We start from the raw sequence: 15,098 nt of genomic DNA, 5'->3' as shown, positions 1-15,098 counted from the left end.
GGCGGCGTCGGGGAAGAAAGTTGCCTCATTGCTATTCTATCTATTTTTATTCGCCTTCTGCGTGGCTTTGCTTCTGCAGCGTTCGCCTAGTGCCCCCCCTCCAAAAGGAAAAGCGCTGATTTGATCCAGCGCATCTCGGATGCAAGTAGGCCATCAGATGGCCTGCGTGAGGTGAGCTACACACGCATCTCCTCAAACGTGCAGCGTGACCAAGCTGGCAAAAATGTGGGCCTCCTTTATTTTCTTCCCCCAGTTGACTTCCTTTCCTACCTCCCTACCCTTCCTCCTTCAGGCTACATGCATATTGTGAGATTTTTGTGTCACGAAACTCACGTGACTTATGTGACTGCCTGTCCTGTGCCGTCGGACCACAACGAAAAGAGCCATCGTCATCTTGACGCTGACTGCGACAGACTGCGACATTGTTGACTGTCACGCTTCTGCTGCTCAGCTACTGCTCCCTCCCTGAGACATACGAGCCAGTGACGTAGAGACTTTAGCTAAGACGCAGACCGGAACGCTAAAGAACAAAATTCTTGTGCAGCACAGTTGAAGTATGTGCAGCAGCACAGAGGATCATTTGTTTTCTCAGCCATTCAACAAATACGAACGCTACCCCAATAGATCGGTCGATCGGTGAGCTGTTATCGTCCACCTTGACCGCACGTTAACACTGACAGATCATTAGCACGGGACATCTCGAAACCAAGGACAGCAGCGAGGAAGGAGGAAGCGATCCGCCGTCCTCGGGCCACGTTCAAATGTCAGCGGCTATGTTAGCTAGGCCGCCGAAAGGCCCGGATCCCCTGGCTGGACGCAAAGAATTGTTCCTCGCTCTCCTTTTACCCGCCTCATTTTCTTTGCAAATAAATGAAAGGTCGCCATTTTTATCCAATCAAGCTAAGAAATAACAGAGTGAGGACTAAAAACAAGATCAAGGAATCACATCGGAATGAATCGCCCGCTATCATTGCTAATGTTAGCTGGACGAGCGGGCACACGCACACAGCAAACGCACTTTATATTGTTTAACTGTTTACTTTTGAAGGAAGTACTTAAACACACTTTATGTTGTTGAAATGTTTACTTTTGTTGTGAACAAAATACTTCAAGTGCAGGATAAACATTATGCAATAAATATTGAAGGTTATGTACCTTAAGTACCTATCTGTTCCACTTATTTCAACAATAACTCAAACAGTTACTTTACCTGGTAACTATTTACATTTATTATAAAGTAATTCAGTTACTTTTTGGATCAAGTAGTGAGTAACTATGATAAATTACTTTTTAAAAGTTACTCCACCACTTTCCATGACAAACAATGAGTAAAGATTTACGTTTGAAATGGAAAAAAAAAAAAGGGGAAAAAATCTAATCTATTGGCGGTGCTTGCAAACAGCGACGACCTAAGAAGCTTACGTATCATCAGTCTACTTTTCGGAAACGCGCGGATCATCAGATTAGAAAAAAAAGTGGGATTAAGTTCAACTCGTCGCCAATCTGATGGCAAGAGCCTCTTAAATAACCAACTCATGAATATTCATTCAATCGGGCCTGACGCTGGCCTATGATTGGCCGGCTGACAGGCAGCAGGTGCAGTCCAGCAATAAAAAGTAAGAAAATATAGATTAGCAGTCCGAGTCGTAGGATTGATTGCACAGTAGTAACAGTGTTCCAGACACGTTGCGTTCCAAATACATCACATTTCGGGTGCCAACGGTGGTGGCAAAATGATAATGAACTGAACCCCAAATAGAATGTGGCGCATGAACGCTAACACTTTGTAAGCATGTGGCATGCCGCGCTAAAAGAGAATCCCGCCCAATCTTGGGTGTTGTCGAGGTGCGAACGAGTACTTGTCTGCTTCACGTTTCTCGCTAAAATCTATTTCAGCGTAGCAAGACAAAATCCATATTGCTACATGAATCATCCAAAAATCAGCAAATATTTGACACCCATCATAATACTGCATTAAAGAATATATACTGTATGTTATACAGGAGCTACATATACATAACACCGCTGAAAAAAATCAGTGGCTAGACAGAACCCTGCGGTTCCTTGAGGACTCTTTGCTGAGTTAATTTGAAAATGTCAAACCTTTACTAACGCGAGGCGACGCGACTCAAAGGAATGCCAAAGCAAGATTGCCACTTTGACCGGGAAGATAGATTAGTAGCGGTATCGACTCAGGCGCATTGTCCCGCTCGGCGTCAAACGATGGGTTGGGTAGGGATGGGTTGCCTCATCTTCCAACGCCCGCTGACTTCCCGTTGGATGGCAACGGCAACCTGATGAAAAGAAAGAAAAGTAACCCCCCGCCGACGCTGCGCCATTCATTACCTGTTACCGTGGCAACCGTGGCAAGCGAATGACAGCTTTGTGCCATAAATAGCAGTATATTCCAGTCAGACAATGTTATTTCGGACGACCGTCTGCAACAGCGGTTGTCCTCATTAGCCAGAGGGGGCAACGCCGTGGACTGGTCGCCAGTCAATATCAGGGCACAATGAACACTATTAAAGACAAAGACAGAAGATAGCTAGGTGGTCAAACAATGGTTCATATTCAGTCCATATTTCTAGACAATCAGATAGCTAGGTGGACAAACAATTCATATTCAGTCCATATTTCTAGACAATCATGTCTTTTGTTTCATGTTGTATTTTGCAATCAAGAAAAACATTGTAGTCTATCAATCAAGGCAGTAAAGGACAATATGATGACAATTGATCCATTTCAAGACCAGAGTCCAGTTTGGGGTCATCGTTTTAACTATGTAGTTACAGCCCTGCTCATTTGCCTTGAAGAAGAGTCGCGTCCAATCCTCTCACCGGCCGTAAGTCTGAAAGGTCTTTAAGAGCTTAAAAAGAGCAACCAGACTTTTACGCTGTGGCCTGCTGCTATTTTTAGTGGTAGGGTGCTGGCTAATTCGCCTCGACACTGAACTTGTGGGGAAACGTCCCAAAAGAAATCCTCAAGGACAAAATTACTTCATTTGAGACAAATGCACACCCACACTTCCACCTTTGCCGATTGTTCTGGGCAGACGGACGACAGCTCATTTATTTTCTGAATTCTACTTAATAGCTTTTCACTATGAAAGAAAAAACAAACCATATAAAAATCAAGCAGTAGAAAGAGAGCACATCATGTAATGATGTAATGAACATGTAATCAATCAATAAATCAACTTATAATGCGACAAACTGACGAAAAGTAAAGAAAAAGTTAGATGACGTCATCATACAGTTATCTCTCGCGCACGCGCGCGCCCTCCACACCTGCGCGTTCCATCACGGTGCATTCATGGACCTTCGGTTTGTTTGAGTGTCACTCGGGAGACATGCGCTTCAAGAGTGTGGAGGGGTTCTTTCGTTTCTTTTCTCATCTGTTTTTGAGATTCCCGTCATCGTTCAAACATTTCCTGTTGCTGTGCTATCGAGAAGGAAGTCTTAAGTCAGTGCGACGGGCGGCTTCCGTCTTGTGACCGTCCAAAAGCGCCCCCCCCGCCCAACACACATACACACACACACACACAGTGAGCCGTAGCCGTGCTCGGACGTTAACTCGAACGCTGGGCAGGCTTCACGTCCGCGGAGCGGGTTCGGTTTGCGACGGACGGATTCTGCGCTCTGTGCTGACTGTCACGGTGGGTCGGGTGCCGTCAGGACACGGAAGTGGTGGCCTGTCTTAGCCATTGCGATGCCAGGTGGCGGCAGAGAACCTGGAGGCTAACTAACTAGCTGGCCACGCAGCTTCTGCGGCACTTGGACGACACCAATATGCCGGCAGGTAAGAACAGAAAACATTTCCAACTTGATTGGCGATTACTATTTCGGACGGGGACGCGAGCATTGATTGACAAGTCCGAGATCAAATATGAGTGGTGCGTTTAAGGACCCCGCGGCTGGGGAGGCGTATTTCGACATAAAGTGAACCCCCGTTTATCGCGGGGGAGGCGTGCCAAACCAGCCGCGATTGGAAAAGAACCGCTATGTAGAGCACTTTGTAAACATCTCTTTTTCTTGGAATTTAGACATGTTTAAAATCAGTTCCGATCCCACTCGCGGTTCCGACTACCGATATTTTCTTGTTGAATACTTAAGTCAACTACCTTACATTTTTTTGCTTTTAAAATGATTTTCTTGTGTATTTGGAGTCTCCAGGAGTGTAGAAAAGTGTAATACATCCCTCCAGGTGCTGCAGAGATACTTTTATGATCTGTTTGGGGTGCTATTTTTTATTCTGTTCAGTTTTGTCCGTTTTCTATTACTTATTTTTATCTATTACATCACTTCCGTTGGGGTGAGACAGACTAAATAAAGTCCACTAAAATATTTTCTGACAGTAATCCGGTCTATGGTGCTAAAAAGGTTGGGGACTACTGTTGTAGACTATAAATGATGGTCCGACCCCACCCCCACACATTGGATCACCCCCTGGGAAAAATCACGGCTTTCCCGATTATGCAGCACGCAATTGCCGGTCGATTGACATCTTGGGAAAGTCCAACAGCTCTTATGAGTGTCGGGTGGCGAACTCAACCCGGAGCCTACCTGTACGACCCGCGAGCGCCAAAGCTGTCGGAAATGATTGGTCGGCCTGTCCTGGAAGACGGATCAGTGTCTGGGAAAGGTCACGACTCAAATGATTGCCAGCTCTGCAGACACGAAACAAAGCTGCCCTGGCCAGCCTCACACAACGACCCGATCAAGTCACAAATCCGCATTTGGACCGGAGAGACTTTGGTTGCGTCCTATTTTTGTGTGCGAGTGAGTACATGAGAACGTGTGTTGGTCATGCCCATTGGCACGTTAGCGCTTTGCGGAGCACTGCTGCTTCAATCACAGCGTGATGAGGGCAGAGAGAGAGAGTGGGCGACCGAGGGCCAGATTCCTGAGAGAGAGAGACATGTCAACATCTGCCTAACAGGCTGAGCGCCGCTTCATCTCCTGCACACCGAGTCGGGCAAGGAATCTACTTTGTGAAAACCAAGGCGTGTGGGTGCGTGTGTGCCTCTTAGTGTGGAAGCTTCCCAGCACGGTGGCCGGCGACCATTCATCCGCGCTTTCGTCTCAGGCGTTTGACCCACTCACGCGTGTTCGGTCAGATGCCAGCATTCAGACAGGTGCTCCAACCAATGGGAGGCAGGGAGGGAGGCACGCTCATGTTGCTGCTGCAGGCCAGCAGATGTTTGACGGGCGTTGGAGGACATTGAGCTTGTCTTTCATGCCTCATTAAGCTGTGCCAGCTTCGAGCTGAATGTTCAGACTTTGAGGAAGTGCTATTGCAATTAGTGGCTATCCGTTTGGATGGACGCACATTTCTGGCGGCGGCGCCTTTCAAAAGTCTGAAAATTGAACCGCGACAGCCACCAGGCGCTCCTCCATATGAAATCTCTTTTGTTCCATTTTAATAGCTAATTTGTTGTTTCTTGCAATCAAATGAACTCGCATCGGTGTTGCAGGAGTTTGCGGCTGCTGCGGGCCGCTCAGACCTCGCTACAAACGTCTGGTGGACAACATCTTCCCAGAAGACCCCAAGGTGAGATGACTCGTTCTTTGTGTTTTTCAAATATCCTTCCGACTCACACGCACACAAAGCTGACACTAATTTTCTAGCCAACTTGTTAGCCTTCAAATGTCCTTCCAAGTCAAGTGCATTCCAAAACAAGAAGTTTCCTTTACAGGTACAAAGATATTTTCAAGCAGGTCGGAAGCACCTCGAGTCCGTGCTAGCTATTTGTTGTTAGCATTGTTAGCATTCTTGATAACATCCCTGTACCGTTCTCGCACTCAGGACGGTCTGAGCAAGTCGGACATGGAGAAGCTGACCTTTTACGCCGTGTCGGCTCCGGAGAAGTTGGACCGCATCGGGGCGTACCTGGCCGAGCGCCTCAGCCGCGATGTTGTGCGCCATCGCTACGGGTGAGTAGCACGGGCCGCAATTGGTGCCCAAGAGGGTTGTTGGACCATCGTACGCCTGAGGAGGAGGCAGATGCTACCTTAGCATTGTGGCTAGTGCCTGGTGTGCATACAGAGCTAAAGGGGCTGTTTCTGTGTGTGCTCGCTGCTCAGGAACGTGGTGATTGCCATGGAGGCCCTGGACCAGCTGCTGATGGCTTGTCACTCGCAGAGCATCAAACCCTTTGTGGAGAGCTTCTTGCACATGGTGGCCAAGCTCCTGGAGTCCAGGGAACCTGACCTGCAGGTCCTGGGGACCAACTCGGTGAGAACGCCGTGTGTATGCGGAAGAATGTGCAAGGGGGGGGGAGGGGGATTCCAGGCGCGAGCTCCCTCGCGTTCTCTCTTTGAAAGATTTTTTTTTTCCTTGCCTGCTCCATGGTGAACGCTTCATCCCAGCAGGAGGCCGAGCTGCAGCATTTACCACTGGTGCTTTTTATTTATGAGTGGGCTTTTCTTTGGCGAGCGGCCCCTTTTCTATTTGTGGTATTCCGAGGCTGACGAAGGAGCCGGCAGCTTCGAGGCGGGGCGGCGCTTTGGGGTTCACTCTTGGGTTAATGTCAATTTCTTCCTTCACAACGCAGCCTCGTCTGTGTGGATGTGTGCTCGCGTCTAGTTTGCGTGGGATCCTTGATGCGTCACAGCACAGGAAAAAGAAAGAGATGGCCGAAGCTGCTCATTAGGCACCAAGCCAGAGCAGCTATTTAAATATAGTGCTCTCTCGCAGCAGCTCCTCTTTGTGCCACAGCAATATGAACTATGTATATGTGTGTGTGTGTATGTATATATGTATGTGTATTTTGGTCATGGGAAGTTGTCACTGATGATTTTTTTTTTTTATGCCCCCCACCCTGCAGTTTGTGAAATTCGCCAACATTGAAGAAGACACTCCATCCTACCACCGCCGCTATGACTTTTTTGTCTCTCAGTTCAGCGCCATGTGCCACTCCACCCACGAGGACCCGGACACCAAGACCAGGTCGGTACCTCTTGGTCATTGCTTAACGATGACAGGATGGACAGACATTCTGTCCATGAACAGTTCCATATATTGTAGATGGACACATCTGATTATAATGAGAGATGCGTCGTATGTCGGTATTGATGTATAGCCGTGGTCACGGATTCTGGTCCTCAAGGGCTCTCGTCCACGATGTTTTTGAAATGATGACCTCATCAGCGAGCTCTGTAAATGCGTCATGAGCATTCTGTTCATTTCAACATTTTGTTATGCTCTTTCCACGTGACAGATAAATGTAGATACAAACATAATGAGAATGTTTTTCAACTAATGTTGCACCCAACTGTTTTTTTCTTTTTCCTCCGCGGGCGTCAGGATCCGAGTGGCTGGCATCAAGGGTCTGCAAGGGGTGGTCCGAAAGACTGTCAACGACGAGCTGCAGGCCATCATCTGGGAGCCGCAGCACATGGACAAACTCATCCCGTCCATGCTCTTCAACATGCAAGACTCTGATGACATGGAGAGGTAACACAACAGATCTCCTCACAATACACTGGCGCCTCAACATAAGAGCCATCAACTTAGAAATGTTTCCACTTGATTGTCTATTTATTTAGTTAGTTAGTTAGTTTTTGGCATTTGCTGTCATTTCAATGGGCAAAGATGATTTCAGATGGAGGCGTTTTGAGTGAGTTTGTTTTTGCCGTTCTCCTGAAGTCGTTTCCATGTCAACAGAAATCTTTTTTTAGGCATTTTCCTGCCTTCTTTTCTGTCTTCCTCCTTTGGCAGCTTTCCCCTGGCTAAGGGTGATTATTTCCCCACGCAACTGGATCGTCTCTGTGTGTCACCGGTGTCCAATTATCTGACCGAGATCGGGCCGCCACCATCTGCCACTTTTAATGGCGTTCCCATCGGACGCTCGTACCGGCCTAACAACCTCGCCTGCCCGCGCCCTTTGCCCGGGCAGCCATGTGAAATATTTTTCAAGGGTCAAAGTACACCCATGCTGTTAGTCCTTGTGAGACATCTAATTTCTCTACTCCGCATTACCAAAGTGAAAATAACCCCACAATACCAGTTAAACCACCAACTGAAGAATAAAATCAGTAAACCTCATTCGAACAATGGCTAAGAATGTGTTTTAAGGTGCACGAGGTCTTTCGCAAGAGAGGGAGCGAGTGGCAGCGCAAAAGGCCCTCCCCCTTCCGAGCCTCCGCTTAGTCCTGGCTTTTGTTTAACGTGACGTTGTTAATGCGAAGCTTGCGTCTTTTCCAAAACACAAGGAGCGACATTTTTGGCAGATTTTCAGACCGAACCATTCGCCAACTGACTGTTCTCCATTCTGCGCTTTCAATGATGTCCTTTTGGACTCTAAATGTCATCTCATTTGATCCATTGTAAATAAAATATTTGGTGAGTAAACTGATGGTTGCGGTCCAACTCACGTTTGCTGTTTATATATGTGTGTGTCAGGGTGGGGGCAGTGCATCCGAGCACGCCGTGCGTGTCGGGTCAAGACGGCAACGAGAATCCGGCGGCGCTGGCCGAGAGCTGCTTCAGAGAACTGCTGGGACGCGCCGCCTACGGGAACATGAACAACGCCGTCAGACCCGTACTCGTGTGGGTAACACACACACGCTGGGGCTGCTGGGTTGCACGCGACTCTGTCGCAATCACTTACGGAAAACACATCAAATAGATTGCACATAGTGGAAACACTCGTAAACTATGCATGGAAGCGAAACACACACACACACACATACACTAGTGATGACTTCCCCCTTGCAGCCATTCGATTGACTCACGCTGTGAGTCATGTCAAGTGAAAACAAAGGTGTGGTCATTTGCATGCCACTTGTTCATTTTCAAGGCATTGAGTGCGCGTCTCGCCTCGTTATGAACGCTCAATTCCCTGGTCTTGGCCTTTGGGGGTCTCATGCCCTCCGGCGGTCGACCTCACGAAGCATCGCTGGTGTGTGACGCCGACCGGCGTTGTGTTGAGCGCCTCGCAGTCTTTGAACGGCTGCACGGCTTCTCTCTTTTCTTCCTTGTGGTGTCACTGGCCAGGCTGGGGGGTGCGATGCTGCTATAAATAGAAGCAGGGAAGGAAGAGGAGGGCCGGGGGGGGGGGCTCACATTGACGTCACGTCGGACTGCAGCTTAATAGAGGTTCTTGTCGGTCCTCTTAAAATGGATGCTGTGCTTTTTCTATGCACTGCGAGTCATACTTGACAGCGTCAAGATGTCCTTGTGGACGATTCTGCAACGGTTTTAGCCTGGCGGGATTTTCTGTGCTTGTTAGTTTATTTCCATGTATGGCTTCCTGAGACTTTTTTTTTCTACTGATGAAACTGGCTGGTCTCAAGATAGACAAGCCGGCTTGGTGTCAAACTCATCTTTGAAGGCAATAGAAGCGCGCCAATTGTGGAGTTGGCGACCATTCCGCTTTGCACGGTGTCAACATTCATGCGAGCGGGATCACAAAGGGAAAAATGTGCACATTGTGATGTCATTTGTTGGGGAACCTGATGGTGTGTGGAGATGAAGCTGTTGTTCTTGTCATTTTCGCCGCCAATAGTAAGGCCTGGCTATGGAAGCTAACGCTCATTTAGCACCGCCTAGCTCAGCGTGACAATCGGGGTGCGTGATTGACAGGTCGAAAAGCCTCCGGGACGGCCGCCGCATAACACCAGCGACCTCAGGGAGCGGTAGGCATCACGCCAGCTGCCGTCGGCCTCATCGAGAGGCGAGCGGCAGCTGCGGCCTAGTCGGCGAGCCGATCTGTCGTCCGCCATCTGCGGCGCGCGACCTTGTGTCGACTTCCCGCGCACGCGTGACTTGGTGACATGAGGCTTTTGCGTCCGCAGCCACCTGGACAACCATAACCTGTGGGATCCCAACGAGTTTGCCGTTTCCTGCTTCAGGATCATCATGTACTCCATCCAGGTCAGACTTCAGCAATTCCTCACAAAAATCCCATTTGAACTCCAACGAAGCCGCCGTTAGCCAGCGAACGATGAGCTCCTGACAAAACTCAGCCCAGCTTGAAATGACAACGTTGTTGTTCTCCTGGCGGCGTGGCAGGCGCAGCACTCTCACCACGTCATCCAGCAGGTCCTGGGTCACCTGGATGCCCACAACAAGAGCCCGCCTCGGGTACGTGCCGGCATCGTACAAGTGCTGCTCGAGACGGTGGCCATCGCTGCCAAAGGCTCCGTGGGTGAGTCACTTTTATACAGTGCACCTAAAATGTCGACTGAAAAATGCCTTGTAGCTACGTCATTCTATCCATCAGCGGTTTCACCACACGTTCCACTATGTCGCCCGGCACGGCTTTTGTGTGTGTGTGTGTGTGTGTGTGTGTTTGCCCATCTGCATTTTGGCAAAATAAACCAAATGTCTGGCGGCCAGGAAGCATCCAAGAGTGCAAAGGAGGTGACGCGGCGGACAGCGAACACGCCACCCCTCCTAACTTGTGGCTCGGTACGCCATCAAACGTAGGGCCACATGTCGTCGGGCAGGGCTTTATGAAAATCAACTTGATTGTTGCAAATAAGATTTGAATTTGTTGAGAACAAAATTGTAAATTAGAAATGGATCGTCAGTTAATAGTCAATTTCGAAATGTTTTTCCTCAAAATTTCTGGTTTTTGTTTGAGAGCAGAAACGTTTGCCCAGACCTGATGTCACATGTGCCAACGTGTTCTAGCGTGTGCCAACATGTTCTAGCGTGTGCCAACGTGTGCGAGCCTAGCCTAGCCTCAGAGGCAAGCGGTCATAGCGTGAGTTTGTTTGTCGGCGCGATACACGCAATTTGGACACTCACTGGCCACCGGGCGGCGCCGTTTGTTCAGGGCCGACGGTGCTGGAGGTGTTCAACACGCTGCTGAAGCACTTGCGCATGAGCGTGGACCTGGAGCTGGGCGAGGGCTCCCGCAGGAACTCGGGCGCCAGCACCTCGTCAGGCCGCAGCAAGGAGAGTGACGAGCGTATCGTGCAGAACGCCATCATTCAGACCATCGGTACGCGGTTGAACACGACTAGTCCCGCATGTGTGCACGCCCAGCCGACACGCTTTTCTCGCGCTCCGACAGGTTTCTTCGGCGGTAACCTGCCCGACTACCAAAGGGCCGAGGTGATGATGTTCATCATGGGAAAGGTGCCCGTCTACGGGACGCCGTGCCACACGCTGGACACCGTCAAGATCGGGTGAGTCGCAAGGATTGTCGTCGCTTCGAAGGGCCACCTCGCTACTTTACTCAGAATTTCCAGCCTGTTGACGTTGTTTTGTTTTTCCTCTCAATTTCCGGGACCTGCGGGGCTGACGGCTTCAGGCATCAGGGGACCAAGAGGATCCAGACCATGTTGCTCAGCTCCCTCATTATGGTCAGAGACCACTCTTTGAATTAAAACGGGTCTTATTCCGCATCTTGATTTGGGTGCCGTTACTTGCAGGTGACGTCCGGTTTCAAGTCTAAGTCGATGTCGGGGGCTCTGCCGTCCCCCTTCCTGGACCCGCTCTTCTCCATCTCTTTGATGGAGGACAGCGAGCTGCGCCAGCTGGTGCTCGAGATCCTGCACAACATCATCGACAGACACGACAACCGCGCCAAGCTACGAGGAATCAGGTGCCGCCCGCGACTTGCCGCCGACCTCCGACCGGCTGCCAAATACGATTGATTTGATTTCTGACGAATGCAATACACGTCGGAAATCATCTTCTGCCTCTCCTTCCCTCCGCTTGGACATGTCCGTGTGCGTGCCCAAGGATCATCCCCAATGTGGCGGCTCTAAAGATCAAGCGGGAGAAAATTTCCAAGCAGGACGTGGCCTTCATGAAGAAGGTCGGTCATTATGGTCTTTTTTGCTCCATTCGCTCGGAAACCCCAAAGGTCGCTCCTTATCGGCCGCTGTCGTGATGAGGCGCGGAAACCGGGAGTGAGGCTCACTCGTTATGTGTGTGTTTGTGTCAGCACGGTCAGCAGCTGTACCGCCACATCTACCTGGGCTGCAAGGAGGACGACAACGTGCACAAGAACTTTGAGCTGCTCTTCACCACGCTCGCCATCCTCACCATCGAGCTGGCCAATGAGGACGTCGTCGTGGAGCTCGTCCGCCTGGCCGTCGCGGTGCAGGTCTGCGCCACCCGAAGTCGCACCTCGCCCGCATGCAAACATGCTCAAGCTTTCAAACGGGTGTCTGTTGTACCCACACGTAGGACATGGCTCTGTCCGCGGAGGAGACTCTGTCCGTGTGGCTGCGTTGTAGCTTGCTGGCCTTGGTGGCGGCGTACCTCAACTTCCTGAGTCAGATGATCGCCAACGCTGCTTTCTGCCAGCACGTCAGCAAGGTCTGCGCCTCCGCCCGGCTCTTCGCCCGCACCTCTGCCCACGCCCGCTGTTGTCGTCTTTCAGGTGATCGAGCTGCGCAGCATGGACGCTCCCTACCTTCTCCCCGAGCACGTCTTCCGTGACAAGTGCCCGTAAGTCCATCTTCTTCTTCTCTGTCTCAACCCCAACCCTCCCCACGCTGAGCTCTCTCTCGGTGTGGCGCGCACAGGCTTCCCGACTGCCTGGACAGGGACGACGCGGCGCTCTTCTTCCAGAGCACTGACATGGCCGAGAGTCTGGCGGGCGCTGGCTACAATGCCGACAGACTCAACGTTCCCTATGTGCCACAGGTCACAGGTAATGTCACCTTTGGCCTTGTCCTCTTCTCTTTTGCTCCTCTCCTCTTCAAATTGTCCATCCTGACATCATTCTCCCGGTCACCAGTTTCTTGTCCATTTTGCGCGAGGTCTGCTCCAAGCGGAAGTTTTGTTTTGAAAATCGTTACGTGACTTTGATGTTTCCCTCTTCTGTCAGTGCTTTACACAGTGGGGAAAATCCTGCACAGGTGCAAACAGACATCCAGAGGTAACCATAGCAACTGTAGTCACCAAGCAGAGCACCTACGTGACCTTTGAAATAGGCGTTCTCAAACCTTCGGGGTCCGGCGAGCAAGAACCACCTAACAAGCTCAAATTGATTCGATTTGCACATTGGAGGTTGCTTCCGGACGGAGATGATGACAATCATCGCCGCGTTTGGTTTTGCTCAACTTTGCCTTTATCTGCTTGGCGATAGCCCTTGAAATGAAATTCGATGTCTCCGAATCATTTTTCATTCCAAAACAAAACGGGTAGTAATAAATCGACATTTGACAAACTCACCAATTACCAAATATTTGGTTTGTATTCCAGTCTTGGCACTCGGGATCTCTTAGTGCGGAGGTGTGGCTATGAAGGCGAGCCAACAATACACATCATTTGGTGCGATGTTTATGGGGGGACCCCAGTTTGAGAAGCGCAGCTTTGTAGTGTTGTTGAGTTGCTTACTGTTTGCACCGCTAACACTTGTACCCGCCACCCGCGGCTCATGTGGCGTCGTGGTGAGTATTTGACGAACTCTTTCTTTCACGTTGTGGTTGGAGAAAGTCCTTTATCCTGTGTTACCTTGTGCTAGCCTCATAGCTAAAAGTAGCGCCAACGGGAAGCGCTCACAGAGTTCTCCGCGTCACCGCCGCCAACCTGTTAGCGCTGACCGTGCACCGTCCCGCAGATGAAGAGCGCCTGACCCGGAGGAAGAGCTTTGTGGACACCATGTCCTTACAAGTGGACATCCTGGCCAGCAACCTGCCGGACAAGGTCAGTCGTTACGCCCGAGACGCCGACGGCTATCCTCTGACCACTTTCTACCACCAGAGAGCGGTAGTGAGCAAGTCGACTACAGTCGACCTTGGTTTCCCCTTCTATCAAGTCTTATTGTCATCTACAGTATGTTTGTACAACGGTGCCTCGCAGTCTTCTATTCTTCCTCCGCAAAGAATGAAGAGCAGAATTGTTTGTTCTGCTTGATTTGTTGATGGTTGAAAGTTGATTTGAGTCCCGCCGTTAACTTTCTTATGGTGCGACAAACCCGCGTGTGCGTTTAGTCGCAGCTGGCCGAGGAGATCACCTTCGAGACCCTGAAGAAAGCCATCGGTAAGATGCCGACGCATTACTAAAAGACAACGGCGACAAACATCAGACTGCGAACACCTCCTCATTGCCTGCGTGCAGACACGAGTGTCCTGGAGGATCAAGAACGCGAGCGTCGCCGGCAGGTGATGGAGAAATTCCAGAAAGCTCCATTTGAGGAGATCGCAGCGCACTGCGAATCCAAGGTACTCACAGCACTTTTAACAGCGGCGCCTACGCACACCTAACCTGCCCACCCCCCCCTCGCGTGTCCACGTAGGCCAACATGCTACACGAGCGTCTGGCGCACATCTTTGAACTCACCATCAGGTGAGTACCCAACATCATCACTCGATGCTCGACTCGCAATGAGCTCATGGCGTGACGTGCCCCACCCAGACCTCCCCCAAGCCCATCCGGCGTGCTGTCAGTTTCCTCAGGCCACACCCAGCACCAGTCGGTGCCCATCTACGAGATGAAGTTTCCTGACCTCTGCGTCTACTGAGCGCACGTCCACACATAGGCGTTAGTAGTGTTGTCACTCATATCACAGCATATGGAAAGAGCAGTATCATCATCACCATGCACTTTCACGAGCGTCAAAGAACCTTGAGCACCTTTCAGAATTCAAAATGACCTCTGAGAAAAAAAGAAGTTAGGCCTTCTAAGGAAAGAACTTTGGATTTACATCTTTGGATTAACTCCCAAGAAAGTAAAGAACTGTACACAAGCGTGAGGACGTTTGGCAAACTCTCTCTCGCAAGCGGACGCTTCCATCTGGCCCCCAAATGAATGTTAACGATAGAGGCGCCGCAAACGGGTCCGCTCAATCAAGCGCAGTAGGAAACAGATGCCCATCCGCTTGATTTTGCCGAGCAAGTGTGGTTTGCTTTAGCGCTCGATGCTCCATTTTTCAATCACAGCCAACTTGATTGTATTGCGGAAGACGGGAAGTCCGTCGTCAGTTGTCGGGGCGGCAACGTTGTTTCACGTGGCTTGGTCTGGATTTGACGCCTTTGGTCCATTCACAGCAAACGATAGACGCTCGTTATTTTGAAAGCGCTTTGTTGTTTGTGGTCGAATCATGCCAATGTTGCGGAAATAAAGTTCACTCGACACTCCATCTTGACAAAGTGCGTCTTCCTTGGCACATTGCTTTGATTCGAGCGGCC

General features: G+C 50.2%; 1 protein-coding gene across 2 annotated transcripts; it reads left to right on the top strand.

Annotated features, from left to right (window-relative positions):
• The first annotated feature begins 3,506 nt into the window (after positions 1-3,506).
• On the top strand, positions 3,507-15,047 carry efr3a (EFR3 homolog A (S. cerevisiae)). Of its 2 annotated transcripts, XM_061295242.1 has the most exons (23): positions 3,507-3,798; positions 5,474-5,550; positions 5,806-5,933; positions 6,084-6,234; positions 6,827-6,948; positions 7,306-7,455; positions 8,404-8,550; positions 9,798-9,876; positions 10,015-10,150; positions 10,784-10,951; positions 11,024-11,138; positions 11,264-11,315; positions 11,385-11,557; positions 11,698-11,773; positions 11,903-12,064; positions 12,148-12,279; positions 12,344-12,411; positions 12,489-12,616; positions 13,529-13,614; positions 13,902-13,950; positions 14,029-14,132; positions 14,207-14,256; positions 14,326-15,047. In XM_061295242.1, exons 1-23 carry the CDS (start codon positions 3,789-3,791, stop codon positions 14,429-14,431), a joined length of 2,469 nt encoding a protein of 822 aa, XP_061151226.1. In that variant the 5' UTR covers positions 3,507-3,788; the 3' UTR covers positions 14,432-15,047. The 2 variants fall into 2 exon arrangements, with proteins under 2 accessions (XP_061151226.1, XP_061151227.1); XM_061295243.1 differs by lacking the exons at positions 3,507-3,798; positions 5,474-5,550; positions 5,806-5,933; ... (1 more) ...; positions 6,827-6,948; positions 7,306-7,455 and adding an exon at positions 8,154-8,327.
• The last annotated feature ends 51 nt before the right edge of the window (positions 15,048-15,098 follow it).

Source organism: Syngnathus typhle, linkage group LG13 (genome assembly GCF_033458585.1).
Source record: "Syngnathus typhle isolate RoL2023-S1 ecotype Sweden linkage group LG13, RoL_Styp_1.0, whole genome shotgun sequence".
Lineage (NCBI taxonomy): Eukaryota > Metazoa > Chordata > Actinopteri > Syngnathiformes > Syngnathidae > Syngnathus > Syngnathus typhle.
This window is presented reverse-complemented; position numbering and strand designations above follow the sequence as displayed.